The 14,033-nt window shown below is 49.8% G+C and overlaps 3 protein-coding genes across 3 annotated transcripts; 2 read left to right on the forward strand and 1 right to left on the reverse strand.

Annotated features, from left to right (window-relative positions):
- Positions 1 to 415: 415 nt before the first annotated feature.
- HOO65_070238 (Sorting nexin-4) lies at positions 416 to 1,934 on the forward strand (the record flags this gene model as incomplete). Its single annotated transcript, XM_071005021.1, has 2 exons — positions 416 to 697; positions 771 to 1,934. 2 exons carry the CDS (start codon positions 416 to 418, stop codon positions 1,932 to 1,934), a joined length of 1,446 nt encoding a protein of 481 aa, XP_070856956.1.
- Positions 1,935 to 2,272: 338 nt separating this feature from the next.
- On the reverse strand, positions 2,273 to 5,049 carry HOO65_070239 (Protease KEX1; the record flags this gene model as incomplete). The annotated part of the gene is made up of 2 exons (XM_071004886.1): positions 2,273 to 3,748; positions 3,814 to 5,049. The coding sequence occupies 2 exons, from the start codon at positions 5,047 to 5,049 to the stop codon at positions 2,273 to 2,275; spliced, it is 2,712 nt and encodes a 903-aa protein (XP_070856957.1).
- A 1,981-nt stretch (positions 5,050 to 7,030) lies between these two features.
- HOO65_070240 (uncharacterized protein) lies at positions 7,031 to 13,813 on the forward strand (the record flags this gene model as incomplete). The annotated part of the gene is made up of 3 exons (XM_071004764.1): positions 7,031 to 9,170; positions 9,305 to 10,042; positions 10,110 to 13,813. The coding sequence occupies 3 exons, from the start codon at positions 7,031 to 7,033 to the stop codon at positions 13,811 to 13,813; spliced, it is 6,582 nt and encodes a 2,193-aa protein (XP_070856958.1).
- Positions 13,814 to 14,033: the final 220 nt, after the last annotated feature.

Below are 14,033 nucleotides of genomic sequence, written 5' to 3' on the forward strand. Positions count from 1 at the left end.
TGTGATAATCTGTACTTGTAGTCTTGGTAGCTTCACTATTCCTTCTCCCCCAATACTTTTCTCTACTTGCAAATATTTATTCCTATTCTTGGCTCATCTAGAAATCCTCATCTTGGTACTCAAATTTTGCTTTGTTTTTGTGTCCACGCTTCGATTGACTCCGATTTCTTCCTTTATTTTTATTTTTTTCATCAATCACGAAGGCAACTGCGCTTTTTCCTTGCCCGTCATCATCTTTCTTTGCCCCGACAATCTTTCATTACTTGCTATTCCCCTTCTCCTACTCCTCAGATTAGAATTATCACCACCAGCCTGTTGAAATTTCCAGCTAGTTATCTGCTATCATCGGTTGAATTGTCGTCCCGAGTCTTGCCGTCATCTCCGCTAAATCTCCCCTCCCGCTTCTCTGGCCGTCATGGACAACGATTTCGATAACGTTACATGGGACACTGAACACGACGCTTTCTCAAATTCTCGCCCTGCCCGGCCATCCTCCTCGGCGTCTTCCTACAACTATGACGATGACATCATTGCGGGCTCCAGTCGAGCCACGCCAATTCCCGCTCATATTGATGCTGGTGCTCACATAGACGTTGGCGATTCGCCCGGTGACAGATTGGAGTGTACGGTGACATCGCCAATTAAAGAGCAGGATGGGTCCAAGGACGCCTTTGTCTCGTATCTGATCACCACAACGGTAGGCTACTCTTCAGTTCCTTCTTGCCAACCCTTAACTCCTTTCTGACCAACGGACTTCCCCCTCCCCTCAGAGCGATTTCCCCTCCTTCCAGAAACCCATCTCCTCTGTTCGCCGCCGGTTCACCGACTTTGTCTACTTGTACAAGGCCCTCGTTAAGGAGTTTGTGGCTTGTGCCGTTCCCCCCATTCCCGATAAACAGCGCATGGAATATGTCCGTGGTGACCGCTTTGGCTCCGAGTTTACCAACCGCCGGGCAAAAAGCCTAGAGCGCTTCCTCACACGCATCTCCATGCACCCGTACCTACGGCGAGCCAAGATTCTGCACACCTTTCTCGAAAGCCCCGATTGGAACGCCACAATGCGATCCCGGAACCAACGCAATTCTATGAGTAGCGAAAATGGAAGCACCGGCGCTGGTGGCGTGTTCGATGCCTTTGCCGATAGCGTCATTAACGCCTTTACCAAAGTCCATAAGCCCGACCAGCGTTTTAACGAAGTGCGAGATAAGACCGATAAGCTGGATGAAGATCTAGCCAGCATCGAGAAGATACTAGTGCGTGTAGTGCGTCGCCTATCAGATCTTGAGACAGACCAGCGTGAGCTAGCCGAGCAGTTCCGCAAGCTGATTGCCATGGAGCCAGGCATCGAATACGAAGTGCGCGACTTTGCTGCTACGCTTGATAGCACAGCGTCTAATCTACGCCAAATGCGTGAGAACACTGATGTAGAATATCTTGGCAGCGTGCGCGACATGGAAGCCTACTGCGGTGCGATGAAATCTCTACTCAAAACCCGTGAGCAGAAGCAGCTCGACTACGAGCAGCTGACCGAGTACCTGACCAAGAGCACGTCTGAACGAGAGAGCATGCGTGGCGGTGGCGGAAGCAGCGGCGGTGCCTCATACACTCTCGGCATCACAGGGGCCATCCGCTCGCGAATCGAAGACGCGCGCGGTGTTGATCACGAACAGGCACGTCGCGAGCGTCGGCGCAAGCTCGAGCTACGTATTGAAATGCTCAGTTCCGAGGCCGAGAGTGCCAAGAGCACCACACAACTGTTCAACGACGAGGTGATCCGCGAAGTCCGCGATTTTGATCGCATTAAACGTGTCGAGTTTCGCCACCAGCTGCTTGGGCTGTGCGACGCGAATCTGGAATACTATGATAATGTAGTGGCATCTTGGGAAGAGTATATCGCACAGCAGGAAAGACGGCAACGGCCTGAAATGCAGTAGACTTGGAGTCAGTAGCTACGAAGCCAAGATCTAATACTCTCTAGCTTTGGTTCTCATATCACATGAACAGCACAGATACGTAATGCGAAGAAGACATAGCAAACAGCACAATCTTGTTCCAAAGGCATTATTAGTAGGTACTTTATCAATACTACTATGATGTGAAAAAAAAAACAGAACAATAAAACATGTTAAAAACTCTAGGAAGTCGTTTGAACTTCGCTTGCCTGCTATTTCTTTCCATTGCTCCTCTTAATCCATACCCATCTCCCATGCTAACCAGGATTTGCTGATTTGGGTAGGCATGGGGCATGTGAATGCACATTTACATTTAGATCCTACGCCCGGTTGTTCCCACGAAGCAAATTCTCGCGGTCTGAGTCGCCCGCCGAACTGCTATTGTTCTGGTCGTCGTCATCTTCATTATCATCGTCATCATCGTCATCACCAATCGTATGCAATGGCTCGTCGTCCAGCGACCTCGTGCCAGAATTAACACCAAAACTAGCACCAGCAGCGCGCTGCGGCCGGTCTCTGTAAACATTGTCAAACTCATCCTCATCATCGCTGCCACCAGCAAAAGCATCGTAGAGCTCTCCGCCACGTGTCCGGCCTGCAGAATTGCCGCCAGCACGACCAGAGGCTCCCTTTTCAAGGCCATGGGAGTCTTCTGTAGCAGCCTGCAAGGGCTCGAACTCGTAAGCATTGCGTGAGTCGTTAGCAAGGCGCTTACGACGTGCAAGGAAGAAGTAAACACCCAGGCCAGCACAGAAAGAGGCGATGAGCACAGAGGCACCAATGATCCAAACACGGGCGCTGCTGCCAAAGGATGGCAGCCAGTCGACCCAGGATGAGGCTTCGGTGGTAGATGTTGAGGTGGGCAAAGACGAGGTTGCATTTCCACTGAAAGTGGGAGAAGGGGCAAATGATCCGGATTCAGATGTAGAAGGCTTGGTAGGACGATCGGGGTGATCGGTAGGCACAGTGGTGGGCAAACCCTCAGAGGCGGGTATAGTCGATTCGGGAATCGAAGTAGTGGATACCGAGGCGATCTGGGTCTCAATCTTGTCGTGGTCGGCATCGTCTTCCTCTGTAGGCATAGGGAGTTTTGTCGCCTTTTCTGGGTCAATGCACTCACCCCAGAGTTTGAGGTGCCAGTCAGTCCATACACCCGTCTTATCATTGACAATTGTGTCCTTAATAATGATCTTCCACGTGCCAATTCCAAGCTCTCCCCAGTGGACAACGCTCATGAAGGTCCAGTCATCATAGCCGGCTGAAGAGGCGTCAAGACGGCGTGGCGCCGATATATGGCTAACAACTCCACTAGGACTGATTAAGTCTGCGTTCAAGTCGCCGCGACGCTCGTGTTTGACATTCATAGTAATGGTGACATGCTCAATACGCTCCAGGTTGGCATTCTTGAGCATTTCTTCAGTGATTTCGAATTCGCTGACCAGGCCATCAGAGCCTTGGGGAATCTCCTTGTTAACGTGTTGCCAGGGGGTGAAAAACCAGGACTGTGGCTTGACCTTTTTCCATGTCTTGGCAGCTTGGACAATGGAATACGTGTCTAGGGCACCGTAGCCATAAACGTGACTGTATTTCCGGCCAATGGTGGTTTGCTGCCACAGTTTCTCATCTTCCGGGTGGATTTCCTTGGAATACAAGACAACGAGCCACTGCATATCTCGCCAGCCCAAATCGGGGCGGACTTGGAGTACGAGGGCCAAAATTCCGGCAGCTAGAGGCGCAGCAGCAGAAGTGCCGCCATGGCCAGAGTAGCAGTTGTTGACACCAACATCGGTAGTGTGCTATTTTAGAAGGACGAGGGTTAGCTAAATAATCAAGGGGAATACAGAAGAGAGCAAAAACTCACAATTGCATCTCCGCTACCACTCGAGTACGTTACTGCCAAATTGGCTGAGCACTTTTCTGAGTAGTAGGGATGATCACCGTTGTGGTCCACAGCACCCACAGTAATGCTGTAGATAGAATTGGTATAGCCATCAAAATTGCAGTTGTCGTCACTGGCGGCTCCATTGCCGCTGGCAAATACATAGATCGAGCCTAGGCCATTACGTCCATCCTGGATTCCCTTGAGCATGGCCTGACGGATCAGGACACCAGGAGCCTCCATACTGCGGCCATCATCAGGCGGGCCCCACGAGCACGAGTAGATCTGGTTGTGTTCGTAGTCATAAGTCATGGCTACGGCCTCGTCGGCATCCGAAATCATCTTGCTAAGAATACGAAGACCCGCAATCTTGGAGTTGAAGGCCACACCAAGACCACAGACGTCATTACGGACGGCGGCAATCTCACCAGCGCAGCGCGTGCCGTGGTGATCGTCAGAGAGGCGAGGTTTAGGCTCAGGGCTACGGTCATTGAAATCGTAGGAACCCTCAGCGTAGTAGTTGTCTTTGAGGTCCTTACTGTACATGTCTAGGCCATCATCAACGACAGCAACAATTGAGCCGCTGCCTGTGACGCCCTCGAGCCATACATCAGTGACATTGACGTCATGGCCAGGCTGCTTTGTGTTAAGCAGGTGCCATTGGTCCTTGAAGATGGGATCTTGAATGTCAAGTTTTTGTATAATGTCGGTCTGTTTTGCCTTGGCATCGGCGTCCTCGTCATCGTCGTTTCTGCGGGCTAAACTTAGACCTAAGCCTGGGCTATTGTAGTCTCGGCTGATAAGAGGGTTGGTACGGGGAGTCGCCACGTGGCCCTCGGGACGCGGAGGGATGATGCGTTTTTCATGTTTGGGTTTAAGCTTCTGTTTTTGCACAAAGCGCACATTGTTGAGAGCGTTAATTTCGCCGAGAGAGCGCTTACGAGCTTTACTGCGACGGACAGCATCGGTGACAATATCGCGATCAGTCTTTTCACCAGTGAAGACATGAATGTTATCTAAAGCACCCAGTTGACCATCATAGCGTAGCCCCAGGATAGTGGCGACTTCATGGGGGTCTGTTTCAGAACGCAGGTTCAAGACATAATGATCCGAGGATTCAAAATCGAAATTTGGGACACTTCTAGATGCTAGCAATGTGGCAGAGGTGACAGTAGGAGCCAGGCCGGCAGCCAAGCCGACGAGGGAGGATAGGCGCATAGTTTTGGGCGAGCTAGGTGTCTATAGTCTATAGCGCGGTCTTATAGAAAGAGTATAAGGGAAGTCGAAAGACGAATATGGGATCAGATATGGACCGGAAGTGCGTCCTCTTCGGCTAGGAGATCGGTAGTTAAAAGGAATAGATTAAAGACGTCGTGAAACCGTGGTATGCAGCCGTGGGATAGCGGGCTTGTGTGTATATGTGTGTATAGTATATAATAGAGAAGCCAGTTGGCAGAGGTTTGCAAGTGACGAAGTCGGCGATCGAGATTAACCCTTGCAAGAAGCACAACAATGAGATGTATCAAGAGAAGGGAAGTTCTAGTAAAAGAAATATCGCTTAGCAAAGGTAAAGAAAAAAAGCAATCAGATAACTAATCGCAGGCAAGCCAGCAGCCTTACATATGCAGCAGCCTCGAGGCTAGGAAACAAGAGAAGCGCAAGCTGTAGATCTCCTAATGATGACGTTCGCCTAACAGGCTTTTTTAAGAACAGTAGCGTTGAATCATGGAACAATAAGCCTTGAATTCAACGTATTTTCTGCAGAAGAAAAAAGAAATAATTTTGAGGGCTTCAATGATAGAAAAAAAAAATAGTTAGCTGAAATACAATGGCAAAAAAAGAATGAGAAGAAGAAAAATGACTTCTTATGGCCAAATCATTGAAAACTATAAGGGCATGAAGGAACAAACTTGGAAAGGTGCAATTGCCCCCCCTTATACTATAAAATAAAGAGGCTGTCGTGGCCTTGTGTCAGAAGGGAAAGAGCGAATTCAGGGCAAGAAGCCACTAATAACCCCCGAAAACTTGCCGCTAGCTCTTAGGTAAAACGCTACCTTTTAAAGCCCTCTCTCCCTTATTAAACTCCGTTTTGGACTCACTGTTCTCTATCTGTCTCTTTTCTCTCTTTTCTACTAGCAACTCTCCTTCCGTGTTCCGCCCCTTAAAGATTAGGTGGGGATGCCTTCCGTTAGGGTTGTAAAGAATGAGAGAATGAGACAGCAAGCTAGTGATTGTCCCCCGTACGCATTCATAACAAAGGAAGGAACGCGTTAACTTTTGTCGTGCTTGCTCTTTTTGTCCGCTTCGTTTGTTCCTGCTTCGTATTCTCCGCTGGGAAGAAGCCTAAAGCAGGGACTTTGGCGTGGTGCTTGCTGCTGCAGTGCGTAAGCACCTGCCAACTCAGAACCTGCTGCCTGCAAGCCAGCTCCCCTGAACAATAACCGAGCCGTGTTAGTCGGTGGTGATGCCACAATGCTGGAACTGCACCTAAACTAAGCCTCATTTCCATTCACATGTGCTGTCACTTCAGTCTAAGAGTCTAGCCGCCCATAATATAGTCTTCACTTAATTTTACCTTTTAGCCTTGTGAAACTCCAGCTCGGGGTTTAATCCATGCCTTTTCTTGTTATTTTGTTCTTGCTTTTTTGAGGAAGATGACCCTGCCATAAAAGGCGGAAAAAAAGCAATTGTGAACTCAGCCCAGCCTTCCGGTTTCTTGCAACAACTCTAGACAAGGCAACTGCAAAACCCATCGCCTAGATTGCGATTCCGATCGGGCCTCTAGTATTTCCCCTTTTCTTTTCTTCTTCCGTCTCTTTAAATCTCTTCTTTTCTTCATTTTTTCTTTGTCTTCTGGGGCTGTCCATATTCTTTTCTTTTGTTGTGTGGCACCCACAATTCTCTAAAGGAAGTCTAACTCTGCTCAATTCAATCAATCATTCTCTTTTCCTTTTTAAGCTTCGTCGCATATTTTCCTCTCTGATCTCCCTTTTTCTTACAGAACAAAGCCCATTGTTCCTCTTTCTTGCTGTGTGTTTGGTTGCTGTACTCTAAAAGATTCGGGATTCTGTGTAGCGAAAGCTAGCCATTAAAGAATTTTTTTCTCTATTTTCCCTATTTTTTTCTCTTGCCTTTTAAAGCTTTGATCTGCTTTTCTACCTCTTTAGCTTCATCCTCCCCTCTTTGTCTGTTCGCTGTTATGAGCTCAACTGTGCCTTACTGGGGAGAAGACGAGCTTACTGCCGACCAAACCCACACTGCCACTGATTCTGTGTCTGTTGTATCTGCTTCTGAGGCTGTCAGGGTCAAACAGCAGAGCGAAATGACTAACGACTCGTTCTATGTTTACGATGACGACATTCAACAACAGCCCTCTTCCTCTCGTCACCGCTCCTCACAAAAACACCCGTCCGCTAAATCTAAATCGCATAAGCACCACCCCGTCCTGTCTCAGGCCACTGAAACCGAAACCGACCTGTCCTATGTTTCGCACCAGTCTCCTACTTCAACTACATTCCAGCAGCCACTAACTCCACGCCCTCCGTCAGTGTCGATGCAGCCTTATGTTGAGCCTAACCCACAATTTCAAGCTACCCAGGCCAGCGCTGCCAAAGCCACAACTCTAGACTCAAGGCCAAAAACCCCTCTTGATACCGTTGCTGCTGAAGATGCCGAAGCCGAAGAAAGACGCCGCAAGCGCCGAGGCCAACGTGCTCGTCAGTCGCAATCGCAGTCTGCAGGCGACCTCTCCCCCCTAATTCCCACCTCTTCCTCTTTCAACTATGCGCCACCCACCTCGCCTACTCCTATAACTACTACTCGTACTCGCACTCGCGATCGGGTCCGCGATCATGGACAGGAGTCTCTAGCTTACACCAACCCTCTTCAGCCTTTAGCCTCCGCTGCTGCACCTGCTTCTCGAAACCTGCAAGCTACCCCCCCGCTCCGTTCTCCGCCACGACCGGCACGATCTCCAGCACCATCTTCCATGCCGGCTTCTCCCATTCCAGAGTCTGTTAAATCTATCCGCTCTGCCCTCCCGTACTCGGATATCCAATCTTCCATGCTGCCACCCTCCGAAGTCTACTCTGCTTTACCTGCTGAGGATCTCTACTCCTATCATAGCCAGGTTAATACGCCCGTTCTTGCTAGCCCTGCCGAGATTCGAGAGCAGCGGACTCCTGTAGCTCCATCACCACGCCCTGTTCCGTCTGTCCGTGAAGCTTCAACGGTGCAATCTTCTCCCCGCTCCGTCAGGTCTGCTCGTGAAATACCCGTTACGCAGTCTTCTCGGTCTATTAGGTCTGCATCTGCTCAAGAGCAAGCGAATCTTCTCCTACAACCATCTCCTCAACCCACTAGGTCTAGTCGGGAGCCTCCCACATCGAATTCATCTCCGCAACCCGCTCAGTCTATCCATGAAACTCCTGTGCCGCAGTCTCCTAGATCGGTCAAGTCTGTCCATGATATCCAGTCGGGAAGCGCCCGCCATGTCGTGATTAATTCCCCTGTTGTATCTCCCGATACAAGGAGACGTTCTAGTGTTGCCATTCCCCGCAGCCGCAGAAAGTTCGCCAACTCCCATTCCCCCTTACAAAGGCTTGAGCTGACGCTCGACAGTATGACGAAAGAGGAGAAGCGTGCCAGAGTTGAAGCTGCTGAACGCCGCGCTCGTGAGCGCTCTAACCTCGAAATCGATAAAATCCATTTGGGTCAGCAGCCTCCGATTGATAGCCAAAGCCCAGTATTGAGTGGCTCTCATGCCGCTTCTAGAAGCCCCAACATCCCCAATGGCTCGTCTCGCGCTGCCAATACGACCAGACACTCCTCGTCACCCATCTCAACAACCCCTCAGGGCACTCCTCGTAAGACCTTTGACCTCACTTCGCTCCATAGCACCACTGCTTCTTCAGCCAACACGACTCCAGCTCAGGCACAGCCTACTCATAGAAGCCCATTAGCCCAGAGCTCCAGTGACCCCCATTGGTCGTCTTTACCTCCACCCAAGAAACCAAACACAGCTGAATCTTCTGGATCACATAAACGTAGACCATCGGTTCATGGTGACATGATTCTTCCTGAAGGCGTTCGTCGAATTTCAAACGCTGGCGGCCCGCAGCGTAGTTTGAGCTTCCGTGAACGTAGAATGTCTAACTCCGACGACTTTGATTTGAATCCTGGTGTTGTTGGTTCCAGTTACCGTCGACCGACACGTATACTTTCGCCCGAACCTATCGATATTTCAGTTCCCGAGACACCAGCTCAGCAACCTGCTAGCTGGAAATCTCAGCAGCCTGCAATCGGTCCATCTAAACCTGTCAAGTCTGAAGCTACAGTTGGTGCTTCATCAATATCCAAAGAAGGCATTGTGCCCACAGCAGAGCGTCCTTTTATGCCTGACCCGATTTTGATGGATCCACATGCACCGCCGCCCCCCCAAAGCGTTCTTCATCTTTTAGCTTTTCATCTATAGGTAGACGCAATAGCAAAAAGCTGCAAAAGGACCCCCCTGATGATCCATTCTACCGCCTGCGGATAGAGTCCGAAAAGCATCAGCTTCAAAGGGCTGCTACTATTGCTGCTACTGTTGCTGTGAAGGATCAAGGGGTCGACTCAGCCCAAAATCCAGGGACTGATCATGTGCAGCAAAGATCTAACGTCCCCGTAGTTCCGCCATCTACCGCCTCTCATAAAGCCCAGCGCCCTGATTCTGAGCTTACGATTGAGGATATTGTGAAATCCATGGTGGATGAAAGTTATGCCAGTGATAGTTCGCAGGAAGAGGCCCCTCGCCATCTTCTTAGAAAGCAGCAACAGGAGCAAGAGCGCAACGAGCATCAACACAAAATCTCAAATATGATGTATCGTCCAGCACAAGATCTGAAACCTGGCGAAGGTCTTTACGAACCTCCTTCTTTTCTCGATGAGTGGCGTAAGGGGACCGTTGGGACTCTCAGCGGCTCTCTTTTAGATCTTAGCCAATCTCACGAGCAGGAGATACAACAGAATCAACAACAGCAAAACCAAATCCATCCCCGGGGTAAGCTTGAACACAATGATAGTGCATGGTGGGAAGCCCAACCTGGTAATGGAACAAGTACCAAGTCGACGACGACTACTTCTACAGACACTTCTAGAAGGCGAGGCAGCTTGTCGTCTAGGCCTCGTAGAGCAGAGGCTTTTGATGGCGAGTATGACGACAGAAAAGACGGTAGGCTTTATTACTTTGAGCCTTTTTATTGGATGTATATTAATCATACTGACTGTACTTGGATTAGCTCCTACAAAATTCCGCCCTCAGTTATATTTGAAGTGTGGCCCTCTTTTACGCTATACTGGCATCCGCCGAGAGAGGCATCCTGGTCGCTTTCGCGTCGCAAGTGCTATCAATAACATTCGTGATCGCGAATTCTGGCGTGGCACTGTTATGATAGTTACTGAAGATGATCAGTCTCATTATGAAATTGCGCCAACTTTGCGCTTTTTTGTGCAGCCCATTGAGCTTTATAAGCCTTTGGACCCTAATACCAAAGGCCCCTATGACTGTGTTGACCCTATCGCTAGCCATCCAAAAGTTGGCCGTCGCGGAGAGACTCTTTATGTTCGCCCCGTTGACCAGATCGACAGTGCTATGGACTTGTCGCGCGATGAGACAGAGAATGGCCTTTACGAAACAAGTCGCACTCTCCGTGACGGCGCGGCTGGTATTACCGAGATCCCCGGGTCCTTCCATGCTCGCCGTAAGCAGGTCGAGATTGACGGAGAGGCCTTGGGCAAATACAAGGAAGTCCGTGGCTGCCGTCTGCATGCAGAGAGGGGCTTGACGTTCTGGCGCTTCAACATTGAGGTGGAGCTCAAAGAAAAAAGCCAGCGCATTGCTTACCGCATCAATCGCGGACCGGCTACTGGCTTCTGGGTCCCAGCTAAAGGACAGTCTATGAATATCATGTTTTATAGCTGTAATGGCTTTAGCGCCACTGTACGCCCTGATGACTACTGTGGGCCCGACCCTATGTGGCGAGACGTTATGAACGTGCATCAGTCCAAGCCTTTCCATGTTATGATTGGTGGAGGCGACCAGATTTACTGTGATGCTGTCTCCCAAGAGTGCAGTCTGCTTAAGAACTGGCTGTCTACAAAGAACTCTATTCATAAACATAAAGCACCATTCACACGAGAAATGCAGGATGAGTTGGAAGTCTTTTATCTTGAGCGCTATTGCACATGGTATTCCCAGGGACTCTTTGCTCTTTCCAACTCACAGATCCCCATGGTTAACATGTTGGATGACCATGACATCATGGATGGCTATGGCTCCTACCCACACCACTCTATGAACTCTCCTGTCTTCAAGGGCCTTGGAGCTGTCGCCTTCAAGTACTATATGCTGTTCCAGCACCAGAGCATCACGGACGAGACGGAAGAATCAGAACCTAGCTGGATTCTTGGCATGAAGAAGGGCCCTTACATCAACGAGTTCAGTCGCAGTGTGCTGGTCGATCTTGGTGCCGATGTTGCCCTGCTAGCCGTTGATGGTCGTACAGAGCGCACTGAGTTTGACGTAGTTTCCGAAGACACGTGGGAGCGTATCATGGATCGGTGTTACAAGGACGTTAAGTCTGGTGAGATTAAGCACTTGTTGGTGCTACTGGGTGTGCCCATTGCCTACCCGCGCCTGGTCTGGCTGGAGAATTTGCTCACTTCGAGATTAATGGACCCAGTTAAAGCGCTTGGCCGCACGCGTAGATTTGCTTCTATCCTCAACAAGATTGATGGAGGCGTTGAGGTTTTGGATGACTTGAATGATCACTGGACTGCCAAAAATCACAAGGCTGAACGACGTGAGATCATTGAGCAGCTGCAGGACATATCAATGATCAAGTCGGTCAGAGTCACTATCCTCAGTGGAGATGTACATTTGGGTGGCATTGGCCAGTTCTATTCAAACCCTAAATTTACGGTTGCAAAGCACAAGGACTTCCGCTACATGCCTAATGTCATCTCTTCGGCCATTGCCAATGCGCCCCCCCCGCATTTTCTTGCTGATGTGTTAAACAAGCGCAACAAGGTGCACCATTTTGACAAGGAGACAGATGAGAGCATGGTTCCTATATTCACCCATGATGTTGATGGCAGTCCACGAAACAATAAGCATCTTCTGCCGCGTCGTAATTGGTGCTCCATCAGCCCGTGGACTCCTGATTCGACATCTATTGCCACGCCCTCACTTTCAAATGCAGAAACTGAAGAAACTTCTGCAATGCAACCACAGCGCAGAGGAAGCCTTTTGAGGCGGTTGTCGAACGCAATACCACACCGCCGCAAATCGATATCTACAGCCGATGGTGAAGCATCTGTTTCTCGCCCCCCGGTTACTACTGTTGGACGGTCTGGTGGGCTGTTCCGTAGCCTTTCGCAAAGGAGTAATCGTGGGCGTGAAGTTGAGCGAGATGCAAACGAGGCTCATGTGTCTGTAACTGACTCGACCAGTAATATAGACCTGGCCGAGAAGCCAAAGCGCTCGCTTAGCGTATCAAGAATGTTTGGTTTTGGCAAAAGGAAGCAGAAGAAGAATGAGCGCGACAATGACGCCGATTCACGAGAAGTATTCTCAGATGATGAATACGATGATGATTATGAATCATCCACAACGGAACACCTTTCTGCTCCGGTTCCCCGTAGCGCAGATGCTGGCCATAGCCATGGTGTTACAGAGGCCCAGATTCAGGCGCTCTCTCCTGTTCAGTACGCTAACGCCCACACACAGACGGGCTCTTCTGTCCTGGCTAGCCGCAAAGATTTGACTAGTACTTTGCCTTTGACCGCTACTCGCGGCTACTCACAGTCGAGTCTGCCAATGGCAACGATGGCTCTTGATGACCAGAGCCAATCTTTTCAGCAAAGCTCTCTGTTCCAGTCCGAGTCATCTTTGGACGGCATTCGAGGAACGCCGGCTACTAACAGTCGCAAGAATGCTCGCACTTCTTCACCTCTAATCCAGACCTATCAAAGCCGTAGAGATGACATATCGCGTCATGCTGATAGAGACTCTCTGATGCATGGCCAACAATCTGACGTCTATACAACGACTAATACGGCTAGCAGCCTTAATGATTATGATGGCGATGATCGGAGACCGCCGAGCAGCCGCAACCGCGGCCACATTAATGAAACTGGCGCTGGTAATAGCCGCTTACGAGGAGGTGCAGCATCACAGCTCTCTGAAGCGGAGTATAGTATTGGAGATGAGACTCAGTTTAGTGTGCGTCCTGTCCATACCCAGACTATGCCAGCCACAGTTGCTCCTGATGCTACCTCTGCGCCAGGACACGGCGAAGTTCTCGCGACTCAGGGTATGAAACGCTCGCCAACAACTTTCCTTACTTCAAAGCAGCGTAAGCAGGCCCCTGAGCCCGAGGTCGACTTGCAGGGCGCATTGGACATTTGTTTGCATATGGAGATAGATCCACGTAACCCGAATGGCCAGACTGTGCCGTATCACTTGCTTGTACCGCGTTTGTTCTTTAGTGAAGAAGATGAACGGGCTTTGGAAGAACACGAGAACGCACAGGAAGAGGAAGAACAGCGGCGCCAGAATCAACTTCAGTATACACAACCTCAGCCATCTGGAAATAGTGGATTTGCCGATGGCTTAGAGGATGACAGTGGCGATTTGCAGTCACGACCCCCTCTTGCTCAGAGAAATGCACGTCCCTCGGCGTTCAAACGTCTGCTTAGTTTTCGGCGCAAGAACAAGGCACAGGCACTTAAAGAAGAAGAAGAAGAAAGACAACGGCAATTGCAGTTGGAACTAGACGAGTATCCGGACGGGTCGTCGTTGCGGTCAGCCTCGGATGACGATGATTATGAAGAAGATGATACTGTGCTTGGACTGGAGGGACAGCGCAGGCCGGCATATGACGAAGAGCCGTATCCAGAGGAGAGTCAGCGGTACACATTAGGTACTAGCGGCCAACGGTGATGGCGGGGAGCAAATGGTAAGGCTAGTGAGAAAAAGAAGGAGGGTGGGGACAAGGTGTACTAGAGATAGCTTCTTAGCAGTTCTCCTGGGCTTGGAATTATGGTGGCAGCTTTTTACCTCATGATCTATTGTTATAGATGAAGCGAGGCTAGGCTTTGGTCTTGAAATATGGTATTTTTATTTCCTTTTCTATGACCTAGTATTTTTATTACCTTTTTGT

The sequence above is a fragment of the Ceratocystis lukuohia genome (genome assembly GCF_044167205.1).
Source record: "Ceratocystis lukuohia strain C4212 chromosome Unknown Supercontig7_pilon, whole genome shotgun sequence".
Taxonomy (NCBI): Eukaryota; Fungi; Ascomycota; class Sordariomycetes; order Microascales; family Ceratocystidaceae; genus Ceratocystis; species Ceratocystis lukuohia.